General features: G+C 39.0%; 3 protein-coding genes across 4 annotated transcripts in view; 2 read left to right on the plus strand and 1 right to left on the minus strand.

Annotated features, from left to right (window-relative positions):
* pelp1 (proline, glutamate and leucine rich protein 1) overlaps positions 1 to 3514 on the minus strand; it is a 39927-nt gene extending 36413 nt beyond the window's left edge. Inside the window, exons 1-2 of one of the 2 annotated variants that reach the window (XM_026330090.1) lie at positions 3344 to 3514; positions 3076 to 3140 (exon numbers count right to left, since the gene is read on the minus strand). In XM_026330090.1, the coding sequence (XP_026185875.1) occupies positions 3076 to 3140; positions 3344 to 3484 (206 nt within the window). In that variant the 5' untranslated portion in view covers positions 3485 to 3514. The remainder of the gene's footprint in view (positions 1 to 3075; positions 3141 to 3343) is intronic. The other variant, XM_026330082.1, reaches the window with a different exon arrangement.
* Positions 3515 to 3530: 16 nt separating this feature from the next.
* Positions 3531 to 8780, plus strand: med11 (mediator complex subunit 11). The gene is made up of 5 exons (XM_026330102.1): positions 3531 to 3611; positions 3701 to 3816; positions 7206 to 7336; positions 7606 to 7865; positions 7903 to 8780. The coding sequence occupies exons 2-4, from the start codon at positions 3747 to 3749 to the stop codon at positions 7753 to 7755; spliced, it is 351 nt and encodes a 116-aa protein (XP_026185887.1). The 5' UTR covers positions 3531 to 3611; positions 3701 to 3746; the 3' UTR covers positions 7756 to 7865; positions 7903 to 8780.
* A 3546-nt stretch (positions 8781 to 12326) lies between these two features.
* cd99l2 (CD99 molecule-like 2) overlaps positions 12327 to 15262 on the plus strand; it is a 31019-nt gene continuing 28083 nt past the window's right edge. The window contains exon 1 of the mRNA XM_026299051.1: positions 12327 to 12528. Coding sequence (XP_026154836.1) covers positions 12468 to 12528 — 61 coding nt within the window. The 5' untranslated portion in view covers positions 12327 to 12467. The remainder of the gene's footprint in view (positions 12529 to 15262) is intronic.

Genomic DNA, 15262 nt, shown 5'->3' on the forward strand with positions numbered 1-15262 from the left:
CTACCTCTAAGTGATTTAGAATGTTATTAGTCAAAGTGGCATTGTAGTTTGATCACCGGCTCTGATAAGAGAAATTAACAACTAATTACTAACAAGTCTTGACAATTTGGAAAATAAATGGGCGCGGCAGTAATTGAGACACCAGCTGATTCACAGAATAGAGAGAGGCAGTTGTAGCCCACTTTTGACGTCATTTCGCCTAGTCTGGCTGGCGGTACCCCATGATGTCGCTCAGTCTGAGTGTTCCCAAGGTGAACTTGAATTTGAGAAAACAGTAAAAAGGGAAAAAGAGCTAGAGGAAATGAGCAAAGCAGGAAGAGGGAACAAGAGAAGAGTAGTCAAGACGAGCTATGAACAAAGGATAGTCTCAACTTTTATCTGCTCTCGCCAAGAAGCGGGGGAATTCAGGGCTGCCATAAACTAACACAGAGGTTTGACTACAGAGAGGGAAAAAATTGTTCAACATTGTGGATTTCAGAGGATCTCATTAAACGGAGGGATTACTTCACTGCCACCTTGACTATTGTAATACTTTCCTATTACGCAGGACTATGTTAATACAGTGGTTATTTAGAATCATGCAAATATTCATAACAGAGGTTTTCCTCACATGGCTAGGATCTTGATCCCCTAGCCATGTGAGGATTATGTTCTTCAACGTCTTCAGTGCTTTTAACACTATACGGCCTCCCATACTCAGAGACAAGCTTCTATGTATGGGGGTGGCCCCTCCCTGAAGCCATGGATTATGGACATCCATCCAGCCTGACATCCAGCAGCATGGGACACTGCAATGCAGCACTGGGGCTCCCCAGGGTACTGTTCTTGATCCTTTTTTGTTCATTGGTCTACAGATCAGACTTTAGGTATAACTCAAGAGTCTTGCCAAATTCAGAAGTATTCTGATGATACGGGGCTGTTGTGGCATGTGTGCGCATTGGACTGGAAGGGGGAGGACAGGGACCTAGTAGAGGCCTTCACTGACTGGATCCTACATAGGGATAATTCCTCCAGTAGGGTCGTTCAGTGCTTTAAGTTGAATCCTGTAACAAAACAGTAATGAATTATGAACGATGTCTGGCTTAGCTTTGAGGTCCGTTGAAAAAAAAAAACTAAAAAACTATCTTCTCCTGAACACCACCAAGACTAAGGGGTTGGTGGTGGATTTTAGGAGCTCAAAAGCACCATGCCAGTCACTCTGTATTGATGGACAGAACATAGAGACAGTGCAGACCTTATGATCTGCCAATGTGGATGCAGTACAGAAAAGGTCAGTGCCACTTCTTCGTCTTGAGATGGCTTGGTTTGTACAATGTCTTCTACCACACTGTCATGGCAAGTACACTGTTCTATGCTGCTGTCTGTTGGGGGACTGGCATTACGGACAGCAACTGTAGGCACCTGGACAAACTGGTGAAAAAGGCTACTTCTGTGCTAGGCAGGGGGCTGGACCCTCTCATAACTGTGGTGGAGCAGTAGATGTGGAGGAAGCTGCGTGCTATATTGAACAATAATAAACACCCCCTACACGATATACTGACCAAACAGAGTAGCAACTGCAGTGGCAAGCTCATCTCGCTACCTTGCAGAACTGAGAGGTTGAAGAGATCCCCACAGCCATTAGACTTTTTAATAGTAATTGTTGATATGTTAGTTATGCTATTTATGTTGTTGACCGGGTGTATGTAGGGAAGGAGGACATGAGGATAGTTGGTGTGTGTGTGTGTTGGCTTTGAGGTATCCATTGTACACTTCTTCATGTCTGTTTTTCAGATGGGCAATGTGATTTGACAAGTTAAAATTCTTGTTTGTAGTACCTCCTCTCAAAATGTCACAGGTCTTACAAAACACAGATTTTTCGGCAGTTAAGTGTGTTATATCTTCAGCTATTGAATCTGTTCCAAATCTGAAGCTTGTAACACAACATTTAGCTAGGGCAAACTTGATAATATAAAACGGATAAACATTGGCTACCGCCATCAATGCCTCTTTTTTGTTTGTTTTTCAATGAAAGCTCCTTCCATCTTACAAAGAAAGAGACAACAATTGACAGATTTACTCTGCCTACAGTAGACACAGAGCCTTACGGCTCTAACTGGGGGTTATAAAAAAAAAAAAGAATGAATGAATTCTGTTTTCTGTACAGTTTGGATTTGAGGAATCTGATGTGGGTTATATTATGTGCAACATGTGTTACAAGATAGTGTCTGCACCACTATGTAACACCACAAATCTTTTTGATTGTGATTTCAATATTGACCAAAATAACTGTGATAATGATTTTTTTCCATAATCAAGCAGCCCCTAATCTGCCATAATGTGACATGTATGGAAGGCAATTTGTAAGTGGTTCAGTTTGAACTGTGTGATGCTGTTGGAAACAATTTGTATAAGTGCACACAAAAATGTTATTTTAATTTTTAATTTTTTTTTTAATTTAAATTTAAATTTTTAAATTTATTTTTTAATCAATGTATTCATTTGTATCCAGTGAAATAAGTGATTGTGCAAACACAAGTATGTGTGTCACTAAGTGTACTACAGTACTACAGTGTACAGTATTATATTATTAGCTCCCTGGCTAAACAAGCTGGCTCCCTAGAGAAACGAACTGAAGCTCTGGCTCTGCACACTGATCTGAGCTCTTGGTTTGCTTTGTTAAAGAGATACTAGTTACTGAACTACTAGATCAATGGGAATATCCATCCCCCCTACCTAAACTCATGATAGTAATATTCATGTAAAGTAAGGTTTCAAAAAAGCTGCCTTATGAAAGAAAATGCACCAACCTCCAAGGTTACAGAACGGTTCATTAAAAGGTAGTATAGCAATTATATATTTTAAAATTCAATGCATTTTTTAAAAATATATAATTTTTTTAATCTTGAGCTAAATTTTTTTCAAGTAAATAATTTATTTCTCTCTTTAAGGCGACATTAGTACCAGCACCTAAAATTAACATAAGCTAATATGTTGCTGAAACACAAAAACAAACAATAACATTATAACGTTACAACTTGTATTATAAATTTAATGACGATTGATTATATCAATACACCTAACATGAAATATCACCTGGTCTTGCTCGAGCCCAGTTTGGCATTGCTGAAACCCACGAGAGCCCCGACGGTGCTTGCGCCCTGCAGAAACAAAGAAATGTGTTAACCAGTAGTGGAGGCAAAACATGTTAAACAATCACAACAACAGACCGGATTCTGTTACATATTGCGTCCCCATGTGTGAGCTCAGTGGACAACAAAGCCTCTAGCAGCTGCAACACAGCGACAGCACGCTAACAAGTATCTAGCTTCTAAACTAATGTGCTCCTCCAGACGGGGTTCACCTGGTTCAGGAACACGCCAAATTCTCTGTAGTTAGCCAACAGATCAGGTAAATACTCTGGACGATGTTCTTTCAGAACCGACACTAAACCCTCTGTTAATTTCATAGCAGATGGGCCATGCAGCCAAGCCGATGTAGCCATCTTGCTTCTCCGCCAAGGGAACGTCACCACTGTGCGTCTGTGTGACGTCGATTTTGTGGGCTTTTTTGTTGGTGTTCGGTTCGAACTTCCATGCCTCGGTCTTATAAAGGTGGATCGAGCCAAACAGGTTTATGGTTTAGGTGGTTGTATATGTATTCGTGTCTTTATAGATCTGAGTTGTCTGGGTTAAACTGAATGTGATTATTTGTACCGTAGAGTTGTTAATAGAGATCTGCAGACAGTGGTTGTTTCCTGCCTACTTATGGCTAATGAGCGACTCAAAGCCCTGGAGGAGGTGGAGAAAGAGATAGCGATGGTCCTGCAGTGTGCCGGTGAGGACATAATATACCAAATTTAACAAAAAGTGCATATATGCCCTAGTTAATTGTGATATTGAGCATTGTTAATTAAGATGACCGTTTCTCAAAATTTCACTGATAAAAATTATACAGAAAAAATGATAGCCGAGCAAGTGGCAAGCTAAATTGGTTTGTGTTTAATACAGCTTTAGTGTTTAATACAGGTGATAAATTAAAACAAATGAAAGTAATTTTTTTTAAAAATGTGGTTGGAAAATGCTTTCCTTTAACTTGCAACATTTACACAGAAGTGAAAGACATTTGTCATTTGGTGATGGGACCTTTTAACTATCAAAATGTATTTAGTTCCATACATTTAAGTAGTTTGTTCTTGTCTGTAAGAACAGCTCATGTTCACTAGACAATGCTAACCTATCAGCGATAATATAGTATTTACTATTTATATAGTACAACAGAAACTTGTTTGTCTTAGGCCACTATTACATCTCTTAGCAATGTAGGGTTATGCTTGTGTTATTTGTGGATAGGTCTGAGTTCTTGTTTCTTTTTCATTTATTTTTTTTAATTAATTTATTTATTTTTATTGAACATAACGACATACACAGTTTGTATGAGTTTAAAGGTACAGTTGGTGATTCTGGAAAACCAGCAAGAGGAAACTTGAAGGAACTACTAAAGTAAAGTATTAATACTGAAAAAATCTGCATTGAAAAATAAATCAAATTATCACATTGTTATTTTAGTTTTTTTGAATCTGGTATGGTTTTTAGTGACTTTTTTTTATTTATTCTGACTTTTCATACATCCATTATCTATACCCTATTATTCCTATTTAGGGTCATGGGGATCTGCTGACGGCAGTCCCCATTTTCTTCAGGCAAAAGGCAGGTCGCCAGTCCATTGCAGGGCCACATATAGACAGACAACTACACAACTACACACACTCACACTCACTCCTATGGGCAGTTTAGAGTTACCAATCAACATGACGTACATGTTTTTGGACTGTGGGAGGTAACCGGAGTACCCAGAGAAAACCAATGCAAGCACAGGGAGAACATGCAAACTCCACACAGAAAGGTCCCTGCTGGGTTTCAAACCAGGAACCTTGCTGTGAGGCTGCTGTGAGGCACCAGTGCTAGTCAAACATCTTATTTAGTTGATATCAGTTGTTTTTAGTTTCACATTTTTGTCACTGTTTTGGCATGGAGAGAAGGGCTCTGAGGGGAGAGACTCAGGAACATGTTCTGCATGCAATTTGTATATTAATGAGGAAACAGCAGGTTCATGATTTGCTTTACATTCCGATGGCTCTTGCCTCACCTCTGTAGACCTCCACCAAATAGCTTCCATGAGCTCAGGTGGAGCTCCCAAACCACAAGTAAATCTGTCGCTCTCCTGTTGTGTTTTGTTTTCGCATTAAGAATTGAATTGGTTTGAAGCATTTAACTTCAAAGGCTGGCCTAGTAACATTATACATGTTTGACAGACGTCCGCTAGAGCAGCTGCTAAAGTTAGCATATATTTTATACTGTCTTAGCTAGGTTCTGTAGCTAGTTAGCTAACCCATGGTTAATGGAAACATAAGCTCAGCCTCACATCCTGTGATGACTTTTCTGCTTCAGGAATTAAAGGGCAGTGTGGCTGCTGCTGCACAAGGTCTCATCAATGTGCTGGCTAATGTTAATAAAATCTTCAGCAGCTTCAACACCCAGAGTTACTGCTCAGGATTTGTACTGTAGATGCTGCTGCTTATGCAAGTGCTACTATGTACTTGCTCCAGCAGACAAATACATATATACAGTACTCTAGTTAAAAGCTAAATTTATACCTGCCCAATTCTATGTGGAAAAACGGGATAGAGACAGACTTACTGTTTGGGAACTCCAGCTGAATTTAGGCTGGTCTACAGTCTTGCTTGGCAGCAAGAGTCATCTATCGCAGTTTAACATTTATGAGAACCTCATTACTGTTTATAATTACATTTTAGATACCCATAATGGTATTTCTCCTAGTCAAAACTGTATTCAAAATTATGTCCACAATAAAATTTTGACTAGTACAAACTGTATTTCAAGACATCTACAATAGTGATCAGAGTGGACAGCAAGTCATGAGCTGTTCTGTCCTTAAAATACAAATTATATGCCGAACATGTAGTAACAATGTCTTTCAGCTCTTCAGAGCACTCATCTTGGTACCAAAACAGTGACAGGAATCTGAAACTGGGAAGCACTGACATCGACTTAAAAAAAAAAAAAGAAATTTGTTCATTGCCATTGGGATGAGAAAGAGAAATTCAAGAAATAGCATATTATGTTATTGGATGGGTTTGAGTAGCTCTGCAAAGGAACATGCACCTAATGCCGCTAATCACAAAAATATAATTTTGTGCTATTTATGAAACCGATCATTTAAGGGTATGAACTCAACTTTGAAGTCTGTGTTGATTAGCCCTGAGTTGGGAAATTCTTTTGGTTGCAGAACTGCTGATCAAAGTTATTTTTAGTAAACTCTGAATTGATTAACTCACATGCATACAGCATGCATTAAAAGGCCATCATCAATGATGCCCAGATATAACGATTCACCATGGCAACAGAGAAAAAAGATCAACATTCTTCACAGAAGTGTAATCAGAAAGTGTTATGTGAAATGAAAAATACCTACATTTTTCTATTTTCTATTTCATCACATATTTCATTGATAGAAAATTTAAAAAAAATGTTTGAAAACTTAATTTTATTAATTGAAGTATTTTACATTGAATTCAGTTTTCCAATTTTCTGTTTGTTTCTTGAGGCTTGACAGGAGGTGATTTGATTAACAAAATGACAGTTCTAATAGGCCTATCTACAGAGTGCCAGTATAATAAAGGACTGTGAAGCCTATAAATTTTCTTCCGAACTAATGATAAATCCACACTGTACATGCAAGGAGTGATAGTAGTCCTTACACTGATTGATCAGAAAAACAATCGTCATTAAAGATTGGCTACTCTTACGAGATTTATCTTCTTCTCCTGACACAAACTTCTAAAAATGAATGGCCTCCGATCAGCACTTTAATATGAACTTTGTGATGCAGAAATTAAATGGCTCGTTTGACAGCTTCTGCAGACTCAATAAGAGGGAGGAGACACAGAAACTTCTTGAAGAAATCCTGCCAGCGAGCAGAGTTTAAATGATCTGTTTCTGGAACAGAACACTGAGCTTTGAGTTTGGTAGGTGTCAAGCTAGAGGTTCCAACAGCCCATGTGTAAGATAAGACAGTGGAAATGTAAAAGCCAATAAAAGGCTTTCACACTTGGAAATATGTCTCAGAATTTTCTGTTATTCATTTGTGCCATTTGGAAATCTAATCTATATAATGGTTATGTTTTTGTATGCTTACTTTGACAGGTAATATAGTTTTGGAACTCTCCAAAGACAAAGCAAATGCCAGCCACCTGGACAGGCAGCTGGTACAGTTCCAGAGCTCCGTCAACCGGGTGGAAAGTGAATTGAGCGCCCAGATCCGCTACTTAACACAGGTCTGACACAGAGTAGTAGTAAACACCACTGCTAGAGCTGTAATGTAATAATGTAATAGAACAGAGCTGTAATGTTCATTAGTGCAAGTACTGTTTCAGATGCTATTGTCCTTACCAACTTTATTATAAGGTTATTACTATATTTGTCATTTGAAATAGTTAAGTAGTAAAGGAGTGGCTGTACTGCTGTTTATATCCATGGATATTATCATGAAAGCTAATCAGAAACTCATCAGCAAAATAAAGCTGAATCTCCTTTCGTTTACCAGGTAGCTACTGGTCAACCTCATGAAGGGTCCACTTATTCAGCCAGGAAGGACTGTCAGATGGCACTGAATAGAGCGGAGTACACCAAGGTCAAATTGGGAGAACTGGGACGGACCTGTGAAGTCATGCTGGAGCAGCACCAGCAGACATGAGAATGGACAGGACAGCTAGCTAATTATAGTAATAGTAATCACTGGCCTTACAGCAATTTTTCACACGGGTACCTGATATAAATGTATGAGCCCTCATTCTCCACTTCTACCAGCATTAAAATCTTTTCATAGATCTTTTTTTTTATCATTACATATATTGGAGTTTTACAAGAAAAATCCAAATAAAAAAACAAATTAACAAAAGGAACTCAGGTTTTATGACCTGATATATTTCATGTTGAATTTTTGTTTATATTTAGTTGTTTGGTACTCTAATTTTCATGTACACAACAGAACAAATATAGTGTTTCTCAAGACCTCCAACCAAGAACTTTGATGCCAAATTTTCCAGCATAACAGCATTTGATATAGCAGCAGGTTTTACCTTCACTTCCTCACATTTAAAGGCATTTCTTTGCAGATAGTAAAGTCACAACCAGTGTAACATCAGATGATGTAAAGTGGTGAAAGACATGAAAGCAAACAGGGACAAAGTCTTAAGCTTTGAGCACAAATTTCTTGATTTGCTTTTTTTATTTGGTCAAAACATGTACTCCTGGTAATTCTTTGTTTCACTTCTGTCATTATCTGAGTTTCTGAGAATGTAAGAGTTACCTATCAAACATTTTAGTAAAAGGTATCTAAAAGACTTGCACATATCTGGTTATTGCCATAATATCTTTAGAACTGAGATTTTTGGACAAATTGAAATGCTGCTAGAGCTCAATGGATTGGACTTGACCAAGAACATTGATGTATGATGGCTTGGATCAAGCAGGAAGATACTTCACTTGCAGGTCAAGTGTAATGGACAGTAAGTGAAGCCAAGTTTGTTGCCCACATATTCTGAAAAGTAATTCCAGGCCAGGTTTACTGATGCAATACATACACGTATGTCATGTGTAAGGCAGAATAATATATGTCATTTCCCTATACTAATTCACTATACTCTTTATTATTATAATAAATGATTTAATTTGTCAATGCCTGGCTGTTGTAGTAAAATAAAGGGTGTGTAAAACCAACCTCAGCTCAGCCATGTACTTTGTTGCCGGCTGCTTCACCGGGAGCCCTTCAAACGACAGCAGGATTCAGAGCCGGGAAGCTGAGGTGGGAGATTTTTTCAGGTTAATGTACATTTAAGAGACAGACAGCAAAACACTTTATATCTCCATGGTAATCACAGCAGCAGTTGTAAACACAGACACATCCAGATGAACTGAGACACAAAAACACACACATACATATTAAGACATTAACAAATATATTCAGGCACACACACCATTGCACACACCTCACTGGGAGCCCTTTAAATTAAAGCAGAATTCGGAGCCAGAAAGCTGAGGAGGGGGATTTTATAAATGGCAGCAGAGGGCATATTTCTGTGACAATAGTGATACAGGCACATACAGACACACAGAAATGCAACAAGGCAGCAGCAACAGACATTTTTACAGCAATTTCATCTTCCAGTATGCATCTGTCAATGAAATAGAATGGTGGCTCTCAGTCATCGTCACGGCAACAGCGTGGAAAATAGAGAATGGGTACAATTGGCTTCTTTGATTGGGATGCCCTAAAGGATTTTTAAGGCAAGTTTAGTACAGTTCTGACAAAGTAAATGTTTAGCTCTCAATGAAAATTTGCAAGTCTTTACAGAGGGGGCACCATTGCACCTATTGTGACTTTATTTGATCACGTAGGTTCAGGCCCATGGGGAGTATAAGTGATTAAAATTTGACAACAAAGCAGCAGCAGATATTTCTACAGCAATTGCATTTTTAAGTTTAAAACTCCCATTGGAAAAGAATGGTGGATTTCAGTCATTGCCAAGGCAACAGCGTGGAAAACAGAGCATGGGTCCAATTGGCTTTTTTGATCGGGATGTCCTAATGGATTTTTAAGCCAAGTTTGGTACAGTTCTGACAAACTAAATTTTGGCTCTCTATGTACTTTCATCCTTCAGTACAGATCTCCCATTTGAAAACAATGGTGGCTTTCTGTCATTGCCAAGGCAACAGCGTGGAAAATAGAGCATGGGTCCAATTGACTTTTTTTGATCAGGAGGGATTTTTGTGCCAAATTTTGTAGATCTGTGACAAACTAAATGTTTGGCTCTCCATTCAAATGTTATACAGGGGGAGCTATTGCGCCTAATGTGATTGTTCAATCAGTGTGTGTGTCGGGGGTGGTATGGCGTGAAGGAGGAGGCAGTAGGGCCCAAGTGCAGGACAACAGAGGCGTTTATTCTTTCTCCTGGGATTTCCAGGGCTAACACAAAACATAAAACTAGGAAACCGGATGAGACGGTAAACTCAGGAATGACCGGATGGGACAGTCGTAAAAGAAACTTACTTGTTCACACATTTAGTGCAGTGGAGTGCAATGCAATGATCCAGCAGGGAACACAGGAACAAGGGAGGTATAAATAGGGGGGGACACAAAAGGTAATCAAACACAGGTGAAACTAATAAACACAGATAACTAACATAAAGCTGCCAGGGACCAGAACACAGGGAAAAGGAAGGCTTAACAAAATAAGAGTCTGGCAGGAAGTCCCCAGAGGGACTCATGACAGTGTGGCAGTAATCAGGCCTGGGTGTGGCTAGAGAAATTAAACTCAGGTGTGATAAACCGCAGTTAAATTATGTTTTAACAGGGGGGGCAAACACTTTTTCACACAGGGCTATGTAGCTTTGGATTTTGTTTTCCCTTAATAATAAAAACTTTAATTTAAAATGTATGATGTGTTTACTTGTGTTATCTTTGACTAATATTTAAATTTGTTTGACGATCTGAATCAAAGGGTGACAAACATGAAAAAAAAAGCAATCAGGAAGGGGGCCAACACTTTTCACACCACTGTATCCTCATGTCCTCCTTCACTACATCCAAGAACCTCATCTTTGGTCTTCCTCTAGGCCCCCTTCCTGGCAGCTCTAACCTCAGCATCCTTTTACCAATGTATTCACTGCCCCTCCTCTGAACATGTCCGAACCATCTCAATCTGGCTTCCCTGGCTTTTTCTCCAAAACATCTAACATGAGTTGTCCCTCTGATGTACTCATTCCTGATCCTATCCCTCCTCGTCACTCCCAGAGAGAACCTCAACATCTTCAGCTCTGCTACCTCCAGCTCTGCCTCCTGTCTCTAAACCATACAACATTGCTGGTCTCACCACTGTCTTGCACACCTTTCCTTTCATTCTTGCTGACACTCTTTTGTCACACTTCACACCTGACACTTTCCTCCACCTGTTCCAACCTGCTTGCACATCTCTTCACTTCTTTTCCACACTCTCCGTTGCTCTGGACTGTTGACTCTAGATACTTAAAATCCTCCACCTTCTTCACCTCTACTTCCTCTAACCTCACCATTCTACTTGAGTCCCTCTCATTTACACACATGTACCCTGTTTTACTGTGGCTAACCTTCCTCTTCACCTGCTCCCTGCTCTCACTACAGCCGACAATGTCATCTGCAAACATCATGGTCCATGGAGATTCCTGTCTAACCTCATCTGTCAGACTGTCCATCACCACAGCAAACAAGAAGGGGCTCAAAGTCGATCCGTGGTGCAGTCCCAAATCCATCTTGAACTCCTCTGTCATCCCTACAGCACACCTCACCACTGTCTTACAGCTCTCATACATATCCTGCACCACTTGAACATACTTCTCTGCCACTCCAGACTTCGTCATACAACACCACAGCTCCTCCCTCGGCACCCTGTCATACGCTTTTCTTCCCGACACGAAGAATAAACATGCTGATTTTGGTGACTGTACGATGAATTAAATGTCAGCCGGGCTCCCATTAGCGTAATATACTTTCACTTTTGTCGGGGGCGCTGAAGAGCCATTCTTTTGAGGTCGTTTATGAAACCTATAAAATTTTTTACGATCCTGAATTTTAGGCAGATTTTGGTGAGTTTTCACACATGTTAAGGGGGTCAAATTTGTGGGCTTTTCGTACGTGAAGAAGAATAAAAAAATAAAATAAAATAAAAAAAACTAACGATTTCCAGGCCCACACCCGCATGGCAACCACATCATATGCATTTTCCGAAGGTCTTGCGCATCTCCACGTCATGGTGGGGTGTGGGTCAATACCCCACGCTGCCCGAAGACGCCCCCACGGTTATTCGTCCCTTGCACATTGAACAATTACAATAGTCCATTGCTCGTAACTAATTACAGGGGTAGCATATCTCGACAGACCAATATACCCTATCAAATAATGCTTCCAATAGAAAATCATCTTATATTTTTCCACCATTCTATCTGAACTGTAAGAATATGCGCAGCATGTTTTGATACATGCTGCGCATATTCAAATACCCAATACTTAATAAAACATCTCTAATGGTCTTCTAAAATTATTTATAGGAAATCTATCAATCAGTAGCAGAACAACAGACCTGCTTTGGACACAAAAGAAAACAATTATGAAGGCAGCCTGTATCTTACGGACTTCGGGGGCTCCGTACGTATGAATGTGCCCAACGGTACACCACTATACGGACTTTATTTTTAAAGGTGCAGGAAGTAGTATTGTGTGGGCGTGTCACAGTACCAATGCCTTCAATACGGCTTTCGCTAAGGCGCAACTGAAACGCGGGCTTCAGACGAACAGAGCGTTGTTAGGACCGTTATTTAACCGGACAGTTGTCAGCTTCTACCCGAGTGTTCGTGTCTGTGGAGTCTGGAATTATGCCTAAGCGGTCTCTGCTGAGTCACTGTCTGCTTCTGGCGCTGCTGCCGCTGCTGGAAGGTAAGGCTTTGTTCACCACAGCTCAGCAAATCAACATGTTCAGTCTTTTGTGCCGCAATTAGATTGAAGGCCAAATGATGGTCTACCGGCATGTTACTAGGCTTTAAAGAGACAGAAACCAGATCTCCACTTATTGCACATAATCATCTTTACATGTAGCTATTAAACATGACATATTTATTAAAAGTTTATTACTGCAGCTACATTGTTTCTGTGGCTCAATTTGCTGTAGATTCAGAAATGGCCAAAATGAACGGTTCCGAGATTTACTATTTCTACATTAATATTTATAGTTTATTACGTAATAGGTTGTATAGCGTTAGTTACAGGAGATGCTAATTTATTTTGTATGTGATAGTGTTAGACAACAAAATCCTTTGGCACCGCCTACAATAACCTGTGTGTCTGGAATACAGCTATTATACAGAAAATTATGATTCTCAGTGATAATGAGGTTGAAACGTTTGTTAAAAACGAAATCATTGAAAAGAAGTTATATTAGTCTGTAGTACCACCTATATGTAGACTGCCACTATCACAATCTGGGCAAGCAGGGTATGATGACGTTTCACTGTATTTTATGTATATCTTAATAATTTATTTTTGTATTGTATATTGTATTGTAAGTATGATTTACCTGCAGTTTATCTTTTCAAAAAAATTATTTATACATATTATATATATATATATATATATATATATATATATATTTGGACTATATTCAGTAAGTAAATGCAGGTAAATGCAGTGCTGTGATGCAGATCATGTGAATTAATTTTGGCCCACTGAACCCAGATGATGGATTTTGGCAACAGATTATCTGTCTTTTTGTCAGGTGGTTTAGCTATGTATTTTTCAAGTGGTTATGTTAAAGTCGTTATGTTAAAGGTCTAGTGGTTAGACTGCAGAAATACAACCTTCTAAGCACCCTTCACACCCCACCCTCCCGTTTCCAGGCATGAGGAAGGATAACGTGGCTGTCACCTTTAAATCAAAATGTGATGTGCGTCTAGAACCAGTTTTTGATCTATTCTGGACTCCTGTAGAAACATTCCAGTGCAGCATGGTTAGTGAAGACCATTCCAGTAAAGACACACTAATGACAACATATTTGATTTCTGCTACTAGATTGCTCTTAATTTTACACATCAAACCTATAAGGCCAGTATTAGAGGTAGCTGGGGTTAGGTTAAAAATTTGGTGAGAGTAATGTTTGGATGATAATGTGGGCAGAACTTTTGGTTGACTAGTCATCTGATGCCAGCTCCCTGTAACATTATCCAAAATAATAAGCTGCATGGACCTTATTGGTGTCTTATGATATGTAATCATTAACATAAATTGTTTGCTGTAAGGGATCAAACTACTTAAACATTAAAGTAGGTTAAATTGGCTCCACTGTAGCCAGTGGTAACATTACAATGCTACTTAGGTCTTTGTGTTACTGCATTAATGGTAATATTTCAAAAATATTCCATCTATTATGATAATAGAGTGACTTCAGGAAGTATTCAGAACCCTTTACTTTTTACTTAATTTATGCTGTCAATATAATTTTAAATTGAAAAATTTATAAATTTTTGCCAGTTTCTCTACAATAACTAACCAATAACTACACAGTAGTCAAGTGAAGATGTTTTAGAAATGTTTTAAATTTTAAAAAACAAAAATGTCTCATTTACAGTGGTGTATAAAGCTTTTTCTGTGGCTCCAAACTGTGGTCACTTACTTCCTGTTTGCTTTAATAATTGTAAATAATAGTCCACCTGTGGCAAATTAAATTGATTAGACATAGTTCACAAAGACATGCTAACAATTCAAACATGACCAAAAAACCAAGCCATGATCCCGCATGCTAACATCTCATCATATCAGATATATTTTTTTCTCATTCCTAATGCCTACAATACTCATCAACTACTTGTTGATTGTAGAGGTCGACCGATCTATCGGCCGAGCATTAATCGGCCAATGCCAATTAATTAAAATGTGCAAAAAATCGGCCGAGCATTAATCGGTTGACCTCTACAATCAACAAGTAGTTGATGAGTATTGTATTGTCACTGCACATTAGGCCGATTTATAGGCAGGCACATCTGCGACCAGTTAAGTGTTGTTGTGGAACACGTGAAGACGTATTGCAACAAGCAGGTTGTCACCACCAGTGTTTAGTGAGCTGAAGCGTCCAAAAACGGTAAGAAAGTACTTATCTTTCGTTTTTAATTTAGCCTTATACATTTCATTTGTTGAATATGAAGCTACTTTTGGAGAGCGATTCGTCTGTATTGTTAGCGAGCTGTAGTTTAGGCTGTAGGCATGGGTACCAAAACATGCTAACAAGCCCAGCGGCTAAATTATTATAGTCACATACACACGGCTTCAGCTATTGATGGCAGGGGAAAACCATTCATTTCCAATGCGTAATTACATTGTAGTGTATTAGAATTGATGTTGACCGTCATGTGTGCAACAAATGTGAAAGTAGAAACGCATGTGAAATTCAGACGAATATTCTTGCTAAAACACGCAGGATAACGTTCCTCAATAAATGTGTCTGTGCGTCCGACACACGCAAAACGGGCACGATGCTATCACCAAAAAATACCCTTTTTTATTTTTTTTTTTTTTTTTATAATTATAGTCTGATGGCTGAAAAGAAATTTAACCCTTTATGGCAATATTTCACTCAGCCAACATCAGGGAAGGCCAAGTGCAGTATCTGTCAGAAGTTGCT

The sequence above is a fragment of the Mastacembelus armatus genome, chromosome 18, assembly GCF_900324485.2.
Source record: "Mastacembelus armatus chromosome 18, fMasArm1.2, whole genome shotgun sequence".
NCBI lineage: Eukaryota > Metazoa > Chordata > Actinopteri > Synbranchiformes > Mastacembelidae > Mastacembelus > Mastacembelus armatus.

Coding starts and splice junctions, on each gene's coding strand:
- med11 (XM_026330102.1), top strand. CDS start 3,747: ATGGCTAATGAGCGACTCAAAGCCCTGGAGGAGGTGGAGAAAGAGATA. Junction 3,817..7,205: donor GATGGTCCTGCAGTGTGCCG/GTGAGGACATAA, acceptor TTACTTTGACAG/GTAATATAGTTTTGGAACTC. Junction 7,337..7,605: donor AGATCCGCTACTTAACACAG/GTCTGACACAGA, acceptor TTCGTTTACCAG/GTAGCTACTGGTCAACCTCA.